The following is a 14,409-nucleotide window of genomic DNA, read 5'->3' as shown; positions in this document are numbered from 1 at the left end:
GGCACTTCCCTTTATTCTGCCTGCCAGCTCCATCTCGCGTTCTCTTTTTGCACATCTGATTTCCTTCTTAAGCTAACTCCTACTCTTCTGGTATTCATCAAGGGATTAGCTTGATCTAAACTGCTTAAATCGGATACGTGCATCCTTTTTTCGGAGCATGCCTCAATATCCTTTTTCAACCAGGGTTCCATAAACAACAACCTTACCCTTCAACCTAATGGGAACAGGCAGTGTCTGAACTCTTGCTATGTCAATTTTAAAAACATTGCATTTTCCAGCCATCCCCTTCTCTGCAAATATCCTCCCAATCAACTTCTGCAAATTACATCGAACATTGCAGCACAATGTTGTGCCGACCTATGTAAACCTACTTGACAATCTAAATCTTCCCTACCTCACACCCATCATCCTCTATTTTTCTTGCATCCATATGCCTGTCTGAGAATCTTTTAAATGTCTCTGTTATACTAGGGTTAGGGTGTCCCATTTGTGGATGTCCCATTTTTCTCTGTAATGATTTAAAACTAATGGAGTTATGGGCATTGGTCCCAAAGTACACCCCCACTATCTTTTCCTTAAGACGAAATCCAGTTTTTTGCCCATGAGACAAAGGCCATTTGGCCCATCAAGTCTGCTTTGCCATTTTATCAGGCTAATTTACTAACTTTTTAACTCATTCACCTGCCTTCTTCCCATAACCCTTGATTTCCTTCCTCTTCAGAACATATCTACCTCTTTCTCAAATATACCCAGTGACTTGGCCTTCACAGCCATCCACGGCAATGAATTCCATACATTCACCACCCTCTTTGTAAAGAAATTCCTCCTCATCTCTGTTCTAAAGAGACTTTTTATATTCTGAGGCTCTGATCCCAGACTCCCCCACCACAGAAAACATTCTATCCTGTCCTTTCAGTACTTGATAGGTTTCAATGAGATGCCCACTAATTCTTCTAAACTCTCTCGAGTTCAACTCCAAAGGCAGGAAACGCTCCTCATCCGATAACCTTTTTATCCCCCGTATCGTTCTAGCGAACCTCCTCTGGACCCTCTGCAAATCTAACACATCCCTTCCTCAGATAAGGAGCTCATTATACTCTCAGTGTAGTCTAACCAATGCCTTATCAAGCCACAGCATTACATCTCTGCTTTTATATTCTATTCCTCTCAAAATGAATGCTCGCATTGCATTTGCCTTCCTTGCACAAGGACTCCCAATACTCTGCACCTTTATTCCCTCCACCAAAGTGCACAATCCTACACTTCTCTACACTCAATTCTAATAAGGCCCTCAACATATTAATTGAGGAACCTCTTAACAGACTCCATACCATCCAAACGCTTTGACTATGAGTGGTCCAGTCAATATCGGGGAGGTTTAAATCTCCAAGTCTAAGCCAGTGTTTCCAATCTTGGAAGTCACACCCAATTTAAGGTTGCAGTTAGGGAATGGCAACAGACCTTTCTGGCTAATGAGCCCGCACCACCCAAATACCCTAACTAGCCTACGTCCCCTGTATGATTAATGATGTAATTTTAACTTTACAAGTTAATTAATTTACAACCAGCATCATTTGGAGTCACACATTTCAAATGTAAAGACTGGGTCATGCTTCAGAAAAAATTGCAAAGTGCTGGTCAAGGCAAAAGCAAAGGGACGTCCCAAAAGTAGAAAATGGAAGCAAGCAAATTTCTACAAGTATTTTTTAAAAAGGGAATAGCAAAACATGTGCTTTTATTAGAGGCAGCTGAATTTAACAGGAGATATTAAACAAATGGTTTCTTTCTGCTTCACTGTAGATGTCAAAATAACCTAACCAATCAAGATTCCAATGAAAGACCATTTGAAATTGAATGTGAAAACTGGAAACTGGTCAGACTGCAGCTGTGCAGAGCAGAGTTAAACTTTGTGCAAGTTTAAAATCATTGATAAACTATTGTCAGTGGTTTCCTCTTTCCACCTGTTGTTTGAATTAAATATTTACATTATTTTCAGTTTATTTCTGATTTCTATCAATTTTAGTTTTATCTTTGAATGATTTAAAATAATACTGAAAAGAAAATGAGGAGAAATTAAGAGAAATGATGGGCTACATGCTAGGACTGCAAAGTAAGTGGCTACAGAGATAATAGAGGAATTAATATAATTTTTTCCAAAAGATTGCCAGATTCTGAAAATCTTAGATTAGAGACTTGGCTATTCACAAGCCTTAAATCAGCAGAGGGGAGGAGGCGAGGTGTACCAGTTTGCCTTTGACGTACAGTCAGATGAACAAAATTAAGAATTCACGTTTATTGTCACATATACCAGAGGTTGTTTTGCAAGTGGAACAGTTAGACATCTCATACATACCCAAAGAAGTCACAAAAATGCAGAGTAACAGAGAGAGAGACAGAGCATAGGCTGTGTTTTTTTTACTATCTTGAGGTTCATTCAGGAGTTTGATGTGCAGGAAAAAAAACTGTCCTTGAATCTTATACCCGCTTCCTGACAAGAGGGAGGGCTGAAGAGAATGTGACTGCGACGGGTTGAGTCTATTACCATAGCACCTGCTTTTATAAGGCAGCAGGAGTTATGTATGGATGGGGGGTTAAGATGCTTGTGATGGCCTGAGCCACATTTACAACCCTCTGCAGTTTCTTGCGGTCTTGGTTAGAGCTGTTCCCATTACCATGCTGGGAAACATCTTGACAGGATGCTTTAAAGGATGCACCTTTAAACTTTTTAAGGGAATCAAGAGACATGCCAAATTTACTCAGCCACCTGAGGATGTCAAGGTGCTGATGTGCGTTTTTGACCATTGCATTGATGTGGGTAGACCAGGACTGGTCACTGGAGATGCTTGTACCTTGGAAAATCTACCTCTCTACTGTTCATGTGGACCTTAAAAATACCTAATGATATGGCCTTCATCACCCACTAAGGCAAATTCAAGAGATTCACTGCCCTCCAAAAGAAGAAATTCCCACGCACCTTAGTTTTAAGTGACCAGCACATTATTTTGTAGCTAGGTCACCTTGTTCATGACACAAGTGGAAGCATCTTAATCTCTCCTCTTGACAAGCGTCTTAGGATCCTATATGAATATGATTACCTCACGTTCTTCTATATTCCAAGGAATGCAAACCCATATTATCTAACCTCTCTTAATAGGACAACCCTCTCATTCCAGGAATTAGCCTGGTGAATCTCCTTTGAACTGCATCCAATGTTACTTATCCTTTTTTTTGGATGAGGAGACCAGAACTATGCAGTTTTCCAGGTGTGGCCTTATTAGCATCCATACAAAAACCTCCCTTTCTTAAACTCCATTCCCTTTACAATAAAAGCCAACATTCCGTTTGTATTCTTAGCTGCTTGTTTGGATGTACATGCTATTTTGTAATTTGTGCACTACATCACCTCTTTCCCTTTGAACTTCACTGATTTGTAACCTCTCTACATTTTGATTTCTTTTACCAAAGTGCCTGACCTTGTGCTTCCACTTCCCCACATTGTCAAGTTTTTGCCCTATCTCTCAGTTTATCTTTGTCTCATTGCAGATCCCAATGTTATCATCACATTTTCTTCCTATTTTAGTATCATTTAGCAAACTTGTAAACTTTACATTTGTTCCCTCTTCCAGGTGATCTTCACTAGCTGCATTCTTCCAACCCATTTAATGTGATATTCAGTTTTCAATCCATGCTTCTACTTCTTTCATATCTTAAGCTTCAACTTGTGTATCAGCTTCTTATGTGGCACATTGTCAAATGCTTTTTGAAAATCTAAATTCATAAGTTCCCCTCTACCATTTCTTCCTGTCAGATTTTCAAAGAATTCCAGCAAATTTGTCATATACTGTATGATTTACATTTCATAGAACCATGCTGACTGGATTTGATGAAATTCGACTTTCCTGAATGACTTGCTCCTTGATTATTGAGTCAAGGATCTGCCAACAATAGCAAGCACTAAGTAGTATTGCTTCAAGTTTTAAAGTCCACTATGGTGTATTTAAACTTGTGCAAATGTTACACATTAAAAGTAATTTTAAGATTTGGGAACTATGCAGAGGAGCGAACTGTGTCTGGAAGAAAAAAGTGGCCTGTTACAATTCCATCTTTGGCATCTTTCTCAAAATGCTCACTTTCTCCTTCGACCAAGAAAGTACTTGTACTTATAACTTGGAGAAGTATGTGTCATCCAGCCCAAAAATCCACGGCAGTCAAATATGAATTAAACTTTTTCTGGAAGTTGTTGCATGGAAAATGCATTAAAAAAGAATCTAAAACTAAGATGAGACTGTTTTTTTCTTTCAGGGAGTTCATCTGTGGGATTTGCAAGATCGTGTTTTGGTGAGAAAGTATCAAGGTGTGACACAAGGATTTTACACAATTCATTCATGTTTTGGAGGCAACAATGAAGATTTTATAGCCAGTGGCAGTGAAGGTAAGAATATGGGTTTTCAGGCCATCTTGGGCTTCTGGAGCATAAACGAAAACCTTGCATAGAAATACCTTGCATATAATTTACAAGCAAGAGTCGGTCACTGGGTTGCTCAAGCCTGCTCTGCTAGGTAATGTCAGGGCTACGCTGATTTTAATATCAACTCCACCTGCCTGTCTGTCTGTCTGCCTGTCTGTTTGTCTGCTGTAACCTTTCAACCCACATTAAAATTATTTTGACTTTTACTTTAAAAATATTCAAAGACTCTACTTCTACCTCCTCTGAGGGGGTTCCAAAGATTCACTTCATCCATGTCTTAAATGAGCAGCCTCTTCTTTTTAGGGCGTGACCTTCCACATTCATATTTTGCATCGTGAGAAAATTTCCTCTCCGCATCCAACCTGTTGGGGATTCAATATTGCAAAAATGAGTGGGAAGCTAGAGGATGGGGAAGCTTGTAGCACCCCGAACACAAGCATGTTGATCGAGCAGGCAACATTGACCGGGATAGCCTTCTTCCATGGGCCACAATAACAATGGAGGAAACAGACCAATCAGCAATTGGTGGATTGTAAAGCCACCAATCAGCGATCAGCAGAGCGTAGGCCAAGCCCAATTATGGTGTAGCAGCAAAGCTCAGCCGGCCTATAAATGGCAGAGCAAATGACCCAATAAATAGTACTGTTTGTACTCTCGAGTGTGCATGTCTTCTCTAGAGCTCTTTTCTTTCTCTTTTTTTTTCTTTGGCTTGGCTTCGCGGACGAAGATTTATGGAGGGGGTAAAAAGTCCACGTCAGCTGCAGGCTCGTTTGTGGCTGACCAGTCCGATGCGGGACAGGCAGACACGATTGCAGCGGTTGCAAGGGAAAATTGGTTGGTTGGGGTTGGGTGTTGGGTTTTTCCTCCTTTGCCTTTTGTCAGTGAGGTGGGCTCTGCGGTCTTCTTCAAAGGAGGCTGCTGCCCGCCAAACTGTGAGGCGCCAAGATGCACGGTTTGAGGCGTTATCAGCCCACTGGCGGTGGTCAATGTGGCAGGCACCAAGAGATTTCTTTAGGCAGTCCTTGTACCTTTTCTTTGGTGCACCTCTGTCACGGTGGCCAGTGGAGAGCTCGCCATATAATACGATCTTGGGAAGGCGATGGTCCTATACACAGCCAGGTCCAAAAGGCAACTTGGACCAGAAGATGGACAAGCAACCTTCAATTAACACGACTTCGATGAAGCTTTCGACACATCACCACTGACACCACGCATTACTACTATGTTGTGAGCTCCCTCGAGCAGGGGAAGTATGTGGCCCTCAAAGAGCTATTAAACCGCACTTTCAGGCTCTTGAAGCACCAATGCGCAGCCCAATTGTTGCACATGAACAGCTGAGGGGGCAAGGCCCCTTTCACCCTCATGAGCAATATGCTCACTTCGACCTATGGGCGCATTTCTTGCCTGCTCTTTGAACAGATTTTGCAGGAGCCACTGCCAGAGGATATCCGGCTGCTGATCGCAGACGACATCAGTGACCCCAGAAAGGAGGTTGCATTAGCGGATGCACTCTCGGTGGCGAAAAGGGACTTGTGCAGAATGTTGGAGCAAGTAACCACACCCTGCTACAACGAGCAACAAGATAGCCAACCCACCCAGTGGACCCCACTGGTGAGCAGTACTGTTTCTATCATCAACTGTGGGGTTCCAAGGCCTGTCGATGCCACTCCTGGCGGTCCAAAACTTCAGGTACTTCCTGGAGGGCAGACAGTTCCTGATGTTTACGGACCACAAGCTGCTCACATGGTCAGCCAGGCAACAAAGGCACTTGTCCTAAATATCAGAGTTCTCTGCAGGGATCGAATACATCGCCGGGAAAACAAACGTGGTAGCCGATGCACTATCATGGCCATCCATACTAGCAATACAAGAATCGACACACAGCCCTGGCAGAGACACAACAATCAGACCCCAACATCCCCGCATCCTGGACTGCAATAAGCGGTCTCCAACTAGAGGATGTACGCATCAGCCCAGGGGAACAGACACTTTGTGACAACCAGAAGACAGCATGGAGGAAGGGCCAGAACCTGCACACAGTGCCAGACATCAAAAGTACAGATGCACATCAAAGGCCCCTCCAGTCTTTCGAGCTGGCCCAACAAAGGTTCAGCCATGCACACATTGACATTGTGGAGCCCCTACCGATATTAAGAAGAGCACAATACCTCTTGATGATGATGGACCACCTAACTAGGTGGCTGGAAGCAGTTCCCCTGGCAGAAACTTCCACAGAAGCATGTTCCAGAACCCTACTGAACACCAGAGCATTTGACCTCAAACAGAGGGGCTCAGTTCACCTCAGGCCTTTGGGCGGCCTTAGCCAACACCCTGGGAACTCCATCATACCACAGCGTACCACCCTCGGGCCAATGGGTTGGTGGAAAGGTTCCACAAGCACCTCAAGGCAACCCTTGTGGCCTGGCTCTCAGGCCCTAATTGGACTGACGAACTCCCATGGGTCCTCCTGGTTATCTGCACCGCTCCCAAAGAGGATTTTGACGTATCAGCAGTGAAGGTAGTCTACGGCGCACCCCTGGTTATCCCTGGTGAATTCCTGGCCGAAACTACAGAGGAACTGCCAGCAACAGCCGTGACTCGCCCAAGAGAACATCTAGGCACGCTGGGCCAGGCTCATCCCAAAGAAACATCTAGGCACGTTGGCCCAGGCTCTTCCCAAAGAAACATCTAGGCACGTTGGCCCAAGCTCTTCCCAAAGCACACAGCCAGCTTAAAACCTTTGTCCCTAAAGACTCAAAGAAACATCTAGGCACGCTGGCCCAAGCTCTTCCCAAAGCACACAGCCAGCTTAAAACCTTTGACCCTAAAGACTCAAAGAAACATCTAGGCACGCTGGCCCAGGCATTTCCCGAAGCACACAGCCAGCTTAAAACCTTTGTCCCTAAAGACTCAAAGAAACATCTAGGCACGCTGGCCCAGGCATTTCCCGAAGCACACAGCCAGCTTAAAACCTTTGTCCCTAAAGACTCAAAGAAACATCTAGGCACGCTGGCCCAGGCATTTCCCAAAGCACACAGCCAGCTTAAAACCTTTGTCCCTAAAGACTCAAAGAAACAATTGCAACTGAAACTCACCTCAGCTTGTGGTTTCTTCTGATTTTGCTCCTTGTAGCTACCACTACAAACCCTTCCTTTTCTTTGCTGGGGGTGGGTCTGAGTAGATAGGAATTTCATTTGCATCCTTGTGGCTTTGAAGGCTCTGACTGACTATAGTTTCAGCCAGCTTTAAGCAATCCTTCCCTACAAGAAACTTTTGCACTTTGGGATGGGCACTCCCCCATATTAGTTGATCAACTAATCCTTCCTCTATATCCTTAAATCTGCATTTTGCAGCAACAACTTTTAGTGTAGTGAGGAAGTTATCAACTGTTTCATCAATCTCTTGCATGAAGCCTTGAAATTCATAGTGTTTAATTCTATGAATAGACCTGGGTTCAAGGTGAGAAGCAAACTTTGTAAATATCTGCTCTGGATCATTCTTCCCCACCTCTGTAAGCTCCCAGCTATTAAATAAGTCAAGGCCTCGCTCCCCCGTCCAGAGAAATAGATAACGGACCTTCTCCTCTGCTGTTGCATTTTTACAATCGCTTTTCAATGTTAAATTGCACTCCTGCTGAAAGTTTTTAAATGGTCCAGCGATATCTTCAGCCTCCCCGTCCACCAATGGGTGAACTGCTGTTGCTCCAGCCATTTTTTTCAGTAATGTTTTTTCTCTTCTTCCCTTTCGTATTTCAGTGACAATAAAATCAATTGTACGGCTTTATTCTTGTTCTTTTATACCACTGCCACTATGTAATGAATCTGTCTTATTTGGGAGGCTTCTTAAATAACTTAGAATTGCAAGCTTCAAGAAACTTTATTTACCGATGGCTTCCACCATCTCAGGAAACTGTTCACACACTCATATTAATATGCATACGCCCCACAGTGGTGCAGTACAATTACTACAGTGAGAAGGGTGTATTCTTACATGGTCACAAAATAGTTCACATTATCCTCACTATATCTTTTTTCTTTGGCTTGGCTTCGCGGACGAAGATTTATGGAGGGGGTAAAAAGTCCACGTCAGCTGCAGGCTCGTTTGTGGCTGACCAGTCCGATGCGGGACAGGCAGACACGATTGCAGCGGTTGCAAGGGAAAATTGGTTGGTTGGGGTTGGGTGTTGGGTTTTTCCTCCTTTGCCTTTTGTCAGTGAGGTGGGCTCTGCGGTCTTCTTCAAAGGAGGCTGCTGCCCGCCAAACTGTGAGGCGCCAAGATGCACGGTTTGAGGCGTTATCAGCCCACTGGCGGTGGTCAATGTGGCAGGCACCAAGAGATTTCTTTAGGCAGTCCTTGTACCTTTTCTTTGGTGCACCTCTGTCACGGTGGCCAGTGGAGAGCTCGCCATATAATACGATCTTGGGAAGGCGATGGTCCTCCATTCTGGAGACGTGACCCATCCAGCGCAGCTGGATCTTCAGCAGCGTGGACTCGATGCTGTCGACCTCTGCCATCTCGAGTACCTCGACGTTAGGGGTGTGAGCGCTCCAATGGATGTTGACGTCCTGCTTTGCGGAAACTGCCAAAATGTTTGGCCTGGAAGTCAGCCTGAAGAAAACTGAGGTCCTCCATCAGCCAGCTCCCCACCATGACTACCAGCCCCCCCACATCTCCATCGGGCACACAAAACTCAAAACGGTCAACCTCACTATATAACAGCAACTAAAAACACAATAAGGGGAGAAAAGATGAACTGTGAAGGTGTAAGCTGGCCAATAATATTAAAGAGAACACAAAAAGGTTTTTTTTCCCAGGTACAGGTAGCCCTCGACTTCCGACCTACGCAAGTTACATCCACCCACACATACGACTGATTTTCTTAAAATTATTAAAACTACTGTACAAGTGCATATTTTCTATTAAAAGTACTGTATACAGTGGTCCCTGCTCCTGGCTGCAGCCCAAGGTCCCCGAGTTACGACCAATCCAAGTTTCAACCAACTCGTCAGTCCCAATTACAGTTGTACATCAGCGGCTACCTGTATATTTAAAGAGCAAAAGAGAGGGAAGAGTGGACACGTGACTGCTGGAAAATGATGCTGGAGGAATGTTAATGGTCAACAAAGAAATGGCTGATGAACTAAATGGGTATTTTCAGTCAGTCTAAATTGTGGAAGACACCAGTGACATGCTAGAAATTTGAGAGAGTTGGGGGCAGAAGGGTGTGCAGTCACTATTACCAAGGAGAAGGTGGTTGGGAAGCTGAAGTTGGTTAAGTATCTTGGACCAGATAGACTGCAGTCCAGGGTTCTGAAAGAGGTAGCTGAAGAGCTTAGAAACATAGAAGATAGGAGCAGGAGTAGGACATTCGACCCTTCGAGCCTGCTCCGCCATTCAACGAGATCATGGCTGATCTTAAAGTTCAGTAGCCCGTCCCCGCCTTTTCTCCGTAACCTTTAATACCCTTATACTGAAGAAATAGATCTAATTCCCTCTTAAATATATTTAATGAACCTGCCTCTACTGCCCTCTGTGGCAATGAATTCCACAGATTCACCACCCTCTGGGTCAAGAAATTTCTCCTCATCTCGGTCCTAAATGGTTTGCCTATTATCCTCGAACCATGGCCCCGGGTTCTGGACTCCCCCACCATTGGAAACATCCCATCTGCATCAATTCTGTCCAGTCCTGCCAGAATTTTATAGGTCTCTATGAGATCCCCTCTCAATCTTCTAAACTCCAGCGAGTACAATCCCAATTTGTGCAATCTTTCCTCCTAAGTCATTCCTGCCATTCCAGGTATCAGCCTGGTGAATCGCCTCTGCACTCCCTCCATTGCAAGAACATCCTTCCTTAGATAAGGTGACCAAAACTGCACACAATACTCCAGGTGGGGACTCACCAAGGCCCTGTACAGCTGCAGTAAGGTATCCTTGTTCCTAGACTCAAACCCTCTTGATATGAAGGCCAACATACTATTTGCCTTTTTAACCGCCTGCTGTACCTACATGCTCGCCTTCAGAGACTGGTGTACAAGTACCCCTAGGTCTCTCTGCACTTCCCCATCTCTTAATCTATTGCCATTCAAATAGTAATCTGCCCTCCGGTTTGTATTACCAAAATGGATAACCTCACATTTATCCACATTGTAGTGCATTTGCCATGGATCTGCCCAGTCCCTCAATTTATCCAAATCACACTGGAGCTTCCTGACCCCCTCTTCCGTGCACACAAGCCCTCCTAGCTTAGTGTCATCTGCAAATTTGGAGTTATTACATCCAATCCCCTCATCCAGATCATTAATGTAAATTGTGAACAGCTGAGGTCCCAGTACAGATCCCTGTGGTACCCCACTGGTCACCGCCTGCCACTCAGAAAATGAGCCATTTATCCCAACTCTCTGTCTTCGACCTGCCAGCCAGTTCTCAATCCACATCAATACTTTTCGCCCAATCCCATGAGCCTTGATTTTGGAAGCCAGTCGTTTATGCGGGACCTTATCGAAGGCCTTTTGGAAGTCCAGGTACACCACATCCACTGGCTCTCCCCCATCTATTTTACCTGTCACCATCTCAAAGAATTCCAATAGATTTGTCAAGCACGATTTACCTTTTGTAAATCCATGTTGACTCCGTCCGATCCCTTCTCTGCTAGTCATATGCTCCGCTATTACATCCTTAATAATGGATTCCATCATTTTGCCCACTATTGTTGTAAGGCTCACCGGCCTATAATTCCCCACTTTTTCTCTACCCCCCTTTTTAAATAGTGGGGTAACATTAGCTACCCTCCAATCCATGGGTACTGATCCTGAGTCTATCGAGTTCTGGAAAATAATTCTTAAAGCATCTGCTATCTGAATGGCCACTTCCTTAAGTACCCTAGGATGTAGATTATCAGGCCCTTGGGATTTATCTGCCTTCAATCCCATCAATTTCCCCAAGACCATGTCCTTAGAGATACTGATTCCTTGGGAGGTTATTTGTATCCTCTCTTGTGAAAACAGAACTAAAGTAAGAATTTAATTGGTCTGCCATTTCCTTATTCCCCATTATATATTCCCCTGATTCCGACTGCAAGCGACCTACTCTGGATTTCACCAATCTTTTCCTCTTGACATATTTATAAAACCTTTTGCAGTCGGTTTTTATATTTGCCGCAAGCTTACTTTCGTAATTTATTTTTGCTCTCTTGATGAATCCCTTTGTCCTCCTTTGGTGCATCTTGAACTGCTCGCAGTCTTCGGTTGTGGTACTTTTTCTGGCCAATTGATATGCTCTCTCTTTGGACCTAATGCTGTCTCTAATTTCCCTTGTTATCCACGGTTGAGTCACCTTTTTTCGTTTATTTTTATGCCAAACCGGTATAAACAATTTTTGCAATTTCTCCATTAGATCTGTGAATGCTTTCTATTGTCTATCCACAGTCAACTCCCCCATAAACACCACCCAATCAATCTTAGTCAACTCCCGTCTCATACCATCATAATTCCCTTTATTTAAATTCAGGACCTTAGTCTCGGTTTTAATTTCATCACTCTCCATGTCGAGTGAGAATTCGATCATATTGTGATCGCTCCTACCCAAAGGGCCTCGTACAACAAGATTATTGATTAGCTTGTGAACACAATAGTGTTGATTTTTCAAGAATTGATAGGAATGGTTCCAGAGGACTGGAAAATTGCAAATGTCATTCTACTCCATAAGAAGGGAGGCCAATTAACCTGACTTCAGTGGTTGGTATTTTACAAGCTCAAAGGACCCCAAAACCCAGCAGCATTAGATATTCACCACGACAAATTGTTACTTTTTTAAAAAACTTTATTTATTCATTCAAAAAACAAATAATATATGACATATACAGCAATTAAACATGAACATTTTTTTTCTATATATATATATATATAAAAAAAGAAAAGAAAAGAACCCCCCCCCTTTCTGCCAACTCTCCTAAGGAGAGCCAGAAAAAAGAAAGAACATTAAAAAAAAGGTTAAATATACCTATTAAGATCTAATCAATGTAAATTGAAATGTAAATATTCTGAATATAACAACCACTTATTAATAAAAAATTATTATCATGCGAAACATACATAATTTTTTCCATTATTAAACAATATTTCATCTCATTATGCCATCTATTAATCTCAATCATATTTGTATCTTTCCACGTACTAGCAATACATTTTTTCGCTATGGATAAAGCTAAATATACAAAAGCAAGCTGGAACTTATCTAATCCCAAGCCTTTCAGAGATTGCAAATGACCCAATAAAAATACTGTTGGATCTAAAACTATTTTAATCTTCTACAGATATTCTAAAAATGATTGAATTTTCTTCCAAAAAGATTGTAGATGTATACATGACCAAACAGCATGAAAAAAGTTCCAACCGTATCCCACATCTAAAACACGAATCTGATTCATTAAAACTATATTTTTTTAATTTTTCAGGTGTCAAATGTAACTGATGTAAAAAATTGTAATTAATCATAGCATAACATGCATTTATCAATCTAGTTACACTATCATAACAGATATCTAACCAATCCTCTTCAGAAAAAATAAAACCAATATCCTCTTCCCATTTAATTTTAGATCTATCCCAACCCTTTTCTTCTTCTTAAATCATTAAATTCTTGCGCTTGCCATTCTTTAAATGACTCCATGTATTCTTTAATAAGAGAAAGTATATCCTTTGTCTTGCCTTTCCCTTCTTCTTCTATTTCACTGTACTCTCCCTCTTCCTCTTCTTCTTCCTCTGGGTTGGCCATCTGTTGTTTCTTTGTTGCCCTTTTCTTCTCTTCTTTCTTGTTTTCGTTGTCTTCTATGTTCTCCTCTTGCTGCAGGTGTTCTGCAGGTGTCATTGCCGGCTGTGGAGATCGACTCCCCAGCTGGTCACCCCTCCCGTCGGTGTGTTTTTTTGCATGCGCATCGCGCATGCGCGAGGAGTCGCGCATCCGCGGTTGCGCACTTTTACTCGGCTCAGCGAGCCATTTTTGTAGTCCACTTTCTACCGACCTGAGGGAGCGGGTTTCTCTCTCCACCGCGGGCCTCTTCGAACAGATAAGGCCTTCTCCTTCTTCTTCCGTTGTCTTCTCTTCCTCTCTTCTTACCGTTGATTTCGATTTTTCTTTTTTCGTCACCATCTTCTTTCCACCTTTATACTCACTTTTCTTTAATTTTTATTTTTGTGCCTTTGTGTTTTCCTTTGTTTTTTCCGACTTTTCTGGAGAGGGCTGGAGTTCACCGTCCGGCCACTACTCCATCACGTGACTCCCCCCATCCCAACCCTTTTTATCCGTACCATCCTGTAATATTTGATACTTAAATGAAATATACCCGTACTCTGGTACCTTCATAAGAAAAGTCTCAAATTTAGTCATTTCAGGTAAAATCATATCTCTACCAAACATACATTTTACCAAAGATCGAATTTGATAATAAAGAAACAAAGAATTCTTATCAATACCAAAACCTTCCCTCATCTGATTAAAAGACAAAAAATTACCCTCTCTAAAACAATCTCCCAAATTTTTCACACCTTTAAATCTCCAATGCAATAAACTTTGATTATGTATTGAAAAAGAAATAAGTTGATTATTTTGATGGAGTCAAAATCAATAATTTACCCCTAGAGCCTATCATTTTATTTTTCTTTATCCATAACTTCATTAAATGTTTTAGTATAGGCACATTATATTGTTGTAACAAATTTATATTCCACCTGAACAAAAATTGATGTATTTCAAATTCAGAAATACTTGCCATCTCAATTTTAGCCCAACTAGGAGGCTGTACCAAATCCATCAATGAACTAATTAATTTAAATTGGGCTGCCTCATAATAATTTTGAAAATGTGATAAACGTAGTCCCCCTAACTCATATTTCCAAGTTAATTTATTCAAAGCTACTCTCGAAAATTTACCCCTCCATAAAA

At 42.4% G+C, this 14,409-nt stretch overlaps 1 protein-coding gene across 7 annotated transcripts in view; it reads left to right on the top strand.

Moving 5' to 3' along the window:
• Positions 1-14,409, top strand: part of LOC138737246 (WD repeat-containing protein 26) — a 261,475-nt gene that overhangs the window by 193,833 nt on the left and 53,233 nt on the right. For 6 of the 7 annotated variants that reach the window (XR_011340851.1, XM_069887979.1, XM_069887981.1 and 3 more), the window contains exon 12: positions 4,303-4,432. Coding sequence is in view for 5 of the 7 variants with exons in the window: in XM_069887979.1 (XP_069744080.1) it covers positions 4,303-4,432 (130 nt within the window). In the remaining 2 variants the exon portion in view is untranslated. Of the gene's footprint in view, positions 1-4,302; positions 4,433-14,409 lie in introns of those variants that run through there. The other variant, XR_011340852.1, reaches the window with a different exon arrangement.

The sequence above is a fragment of the Narcine bancroftii genome, chromosome 6 (assembly GCF_036971445.1).
Source record: "Narcine bancroftii isolate sNarBan1 chromosome 6, sNarBan1.hap1, whole genome shotgun sequence".
Classification (NCBI taxonomy): Eukaryota; Metazoa; Chordata; class Chondrichthyes; order Torpediniformes; family Narcinidae; genus Narcine; species Narcine bancroftii.
The sequence above is the reverse complement of the archived record's forward strand: the minus strand, read 5'-3'. Positions and strand labels throughout refer to the sequence as shown.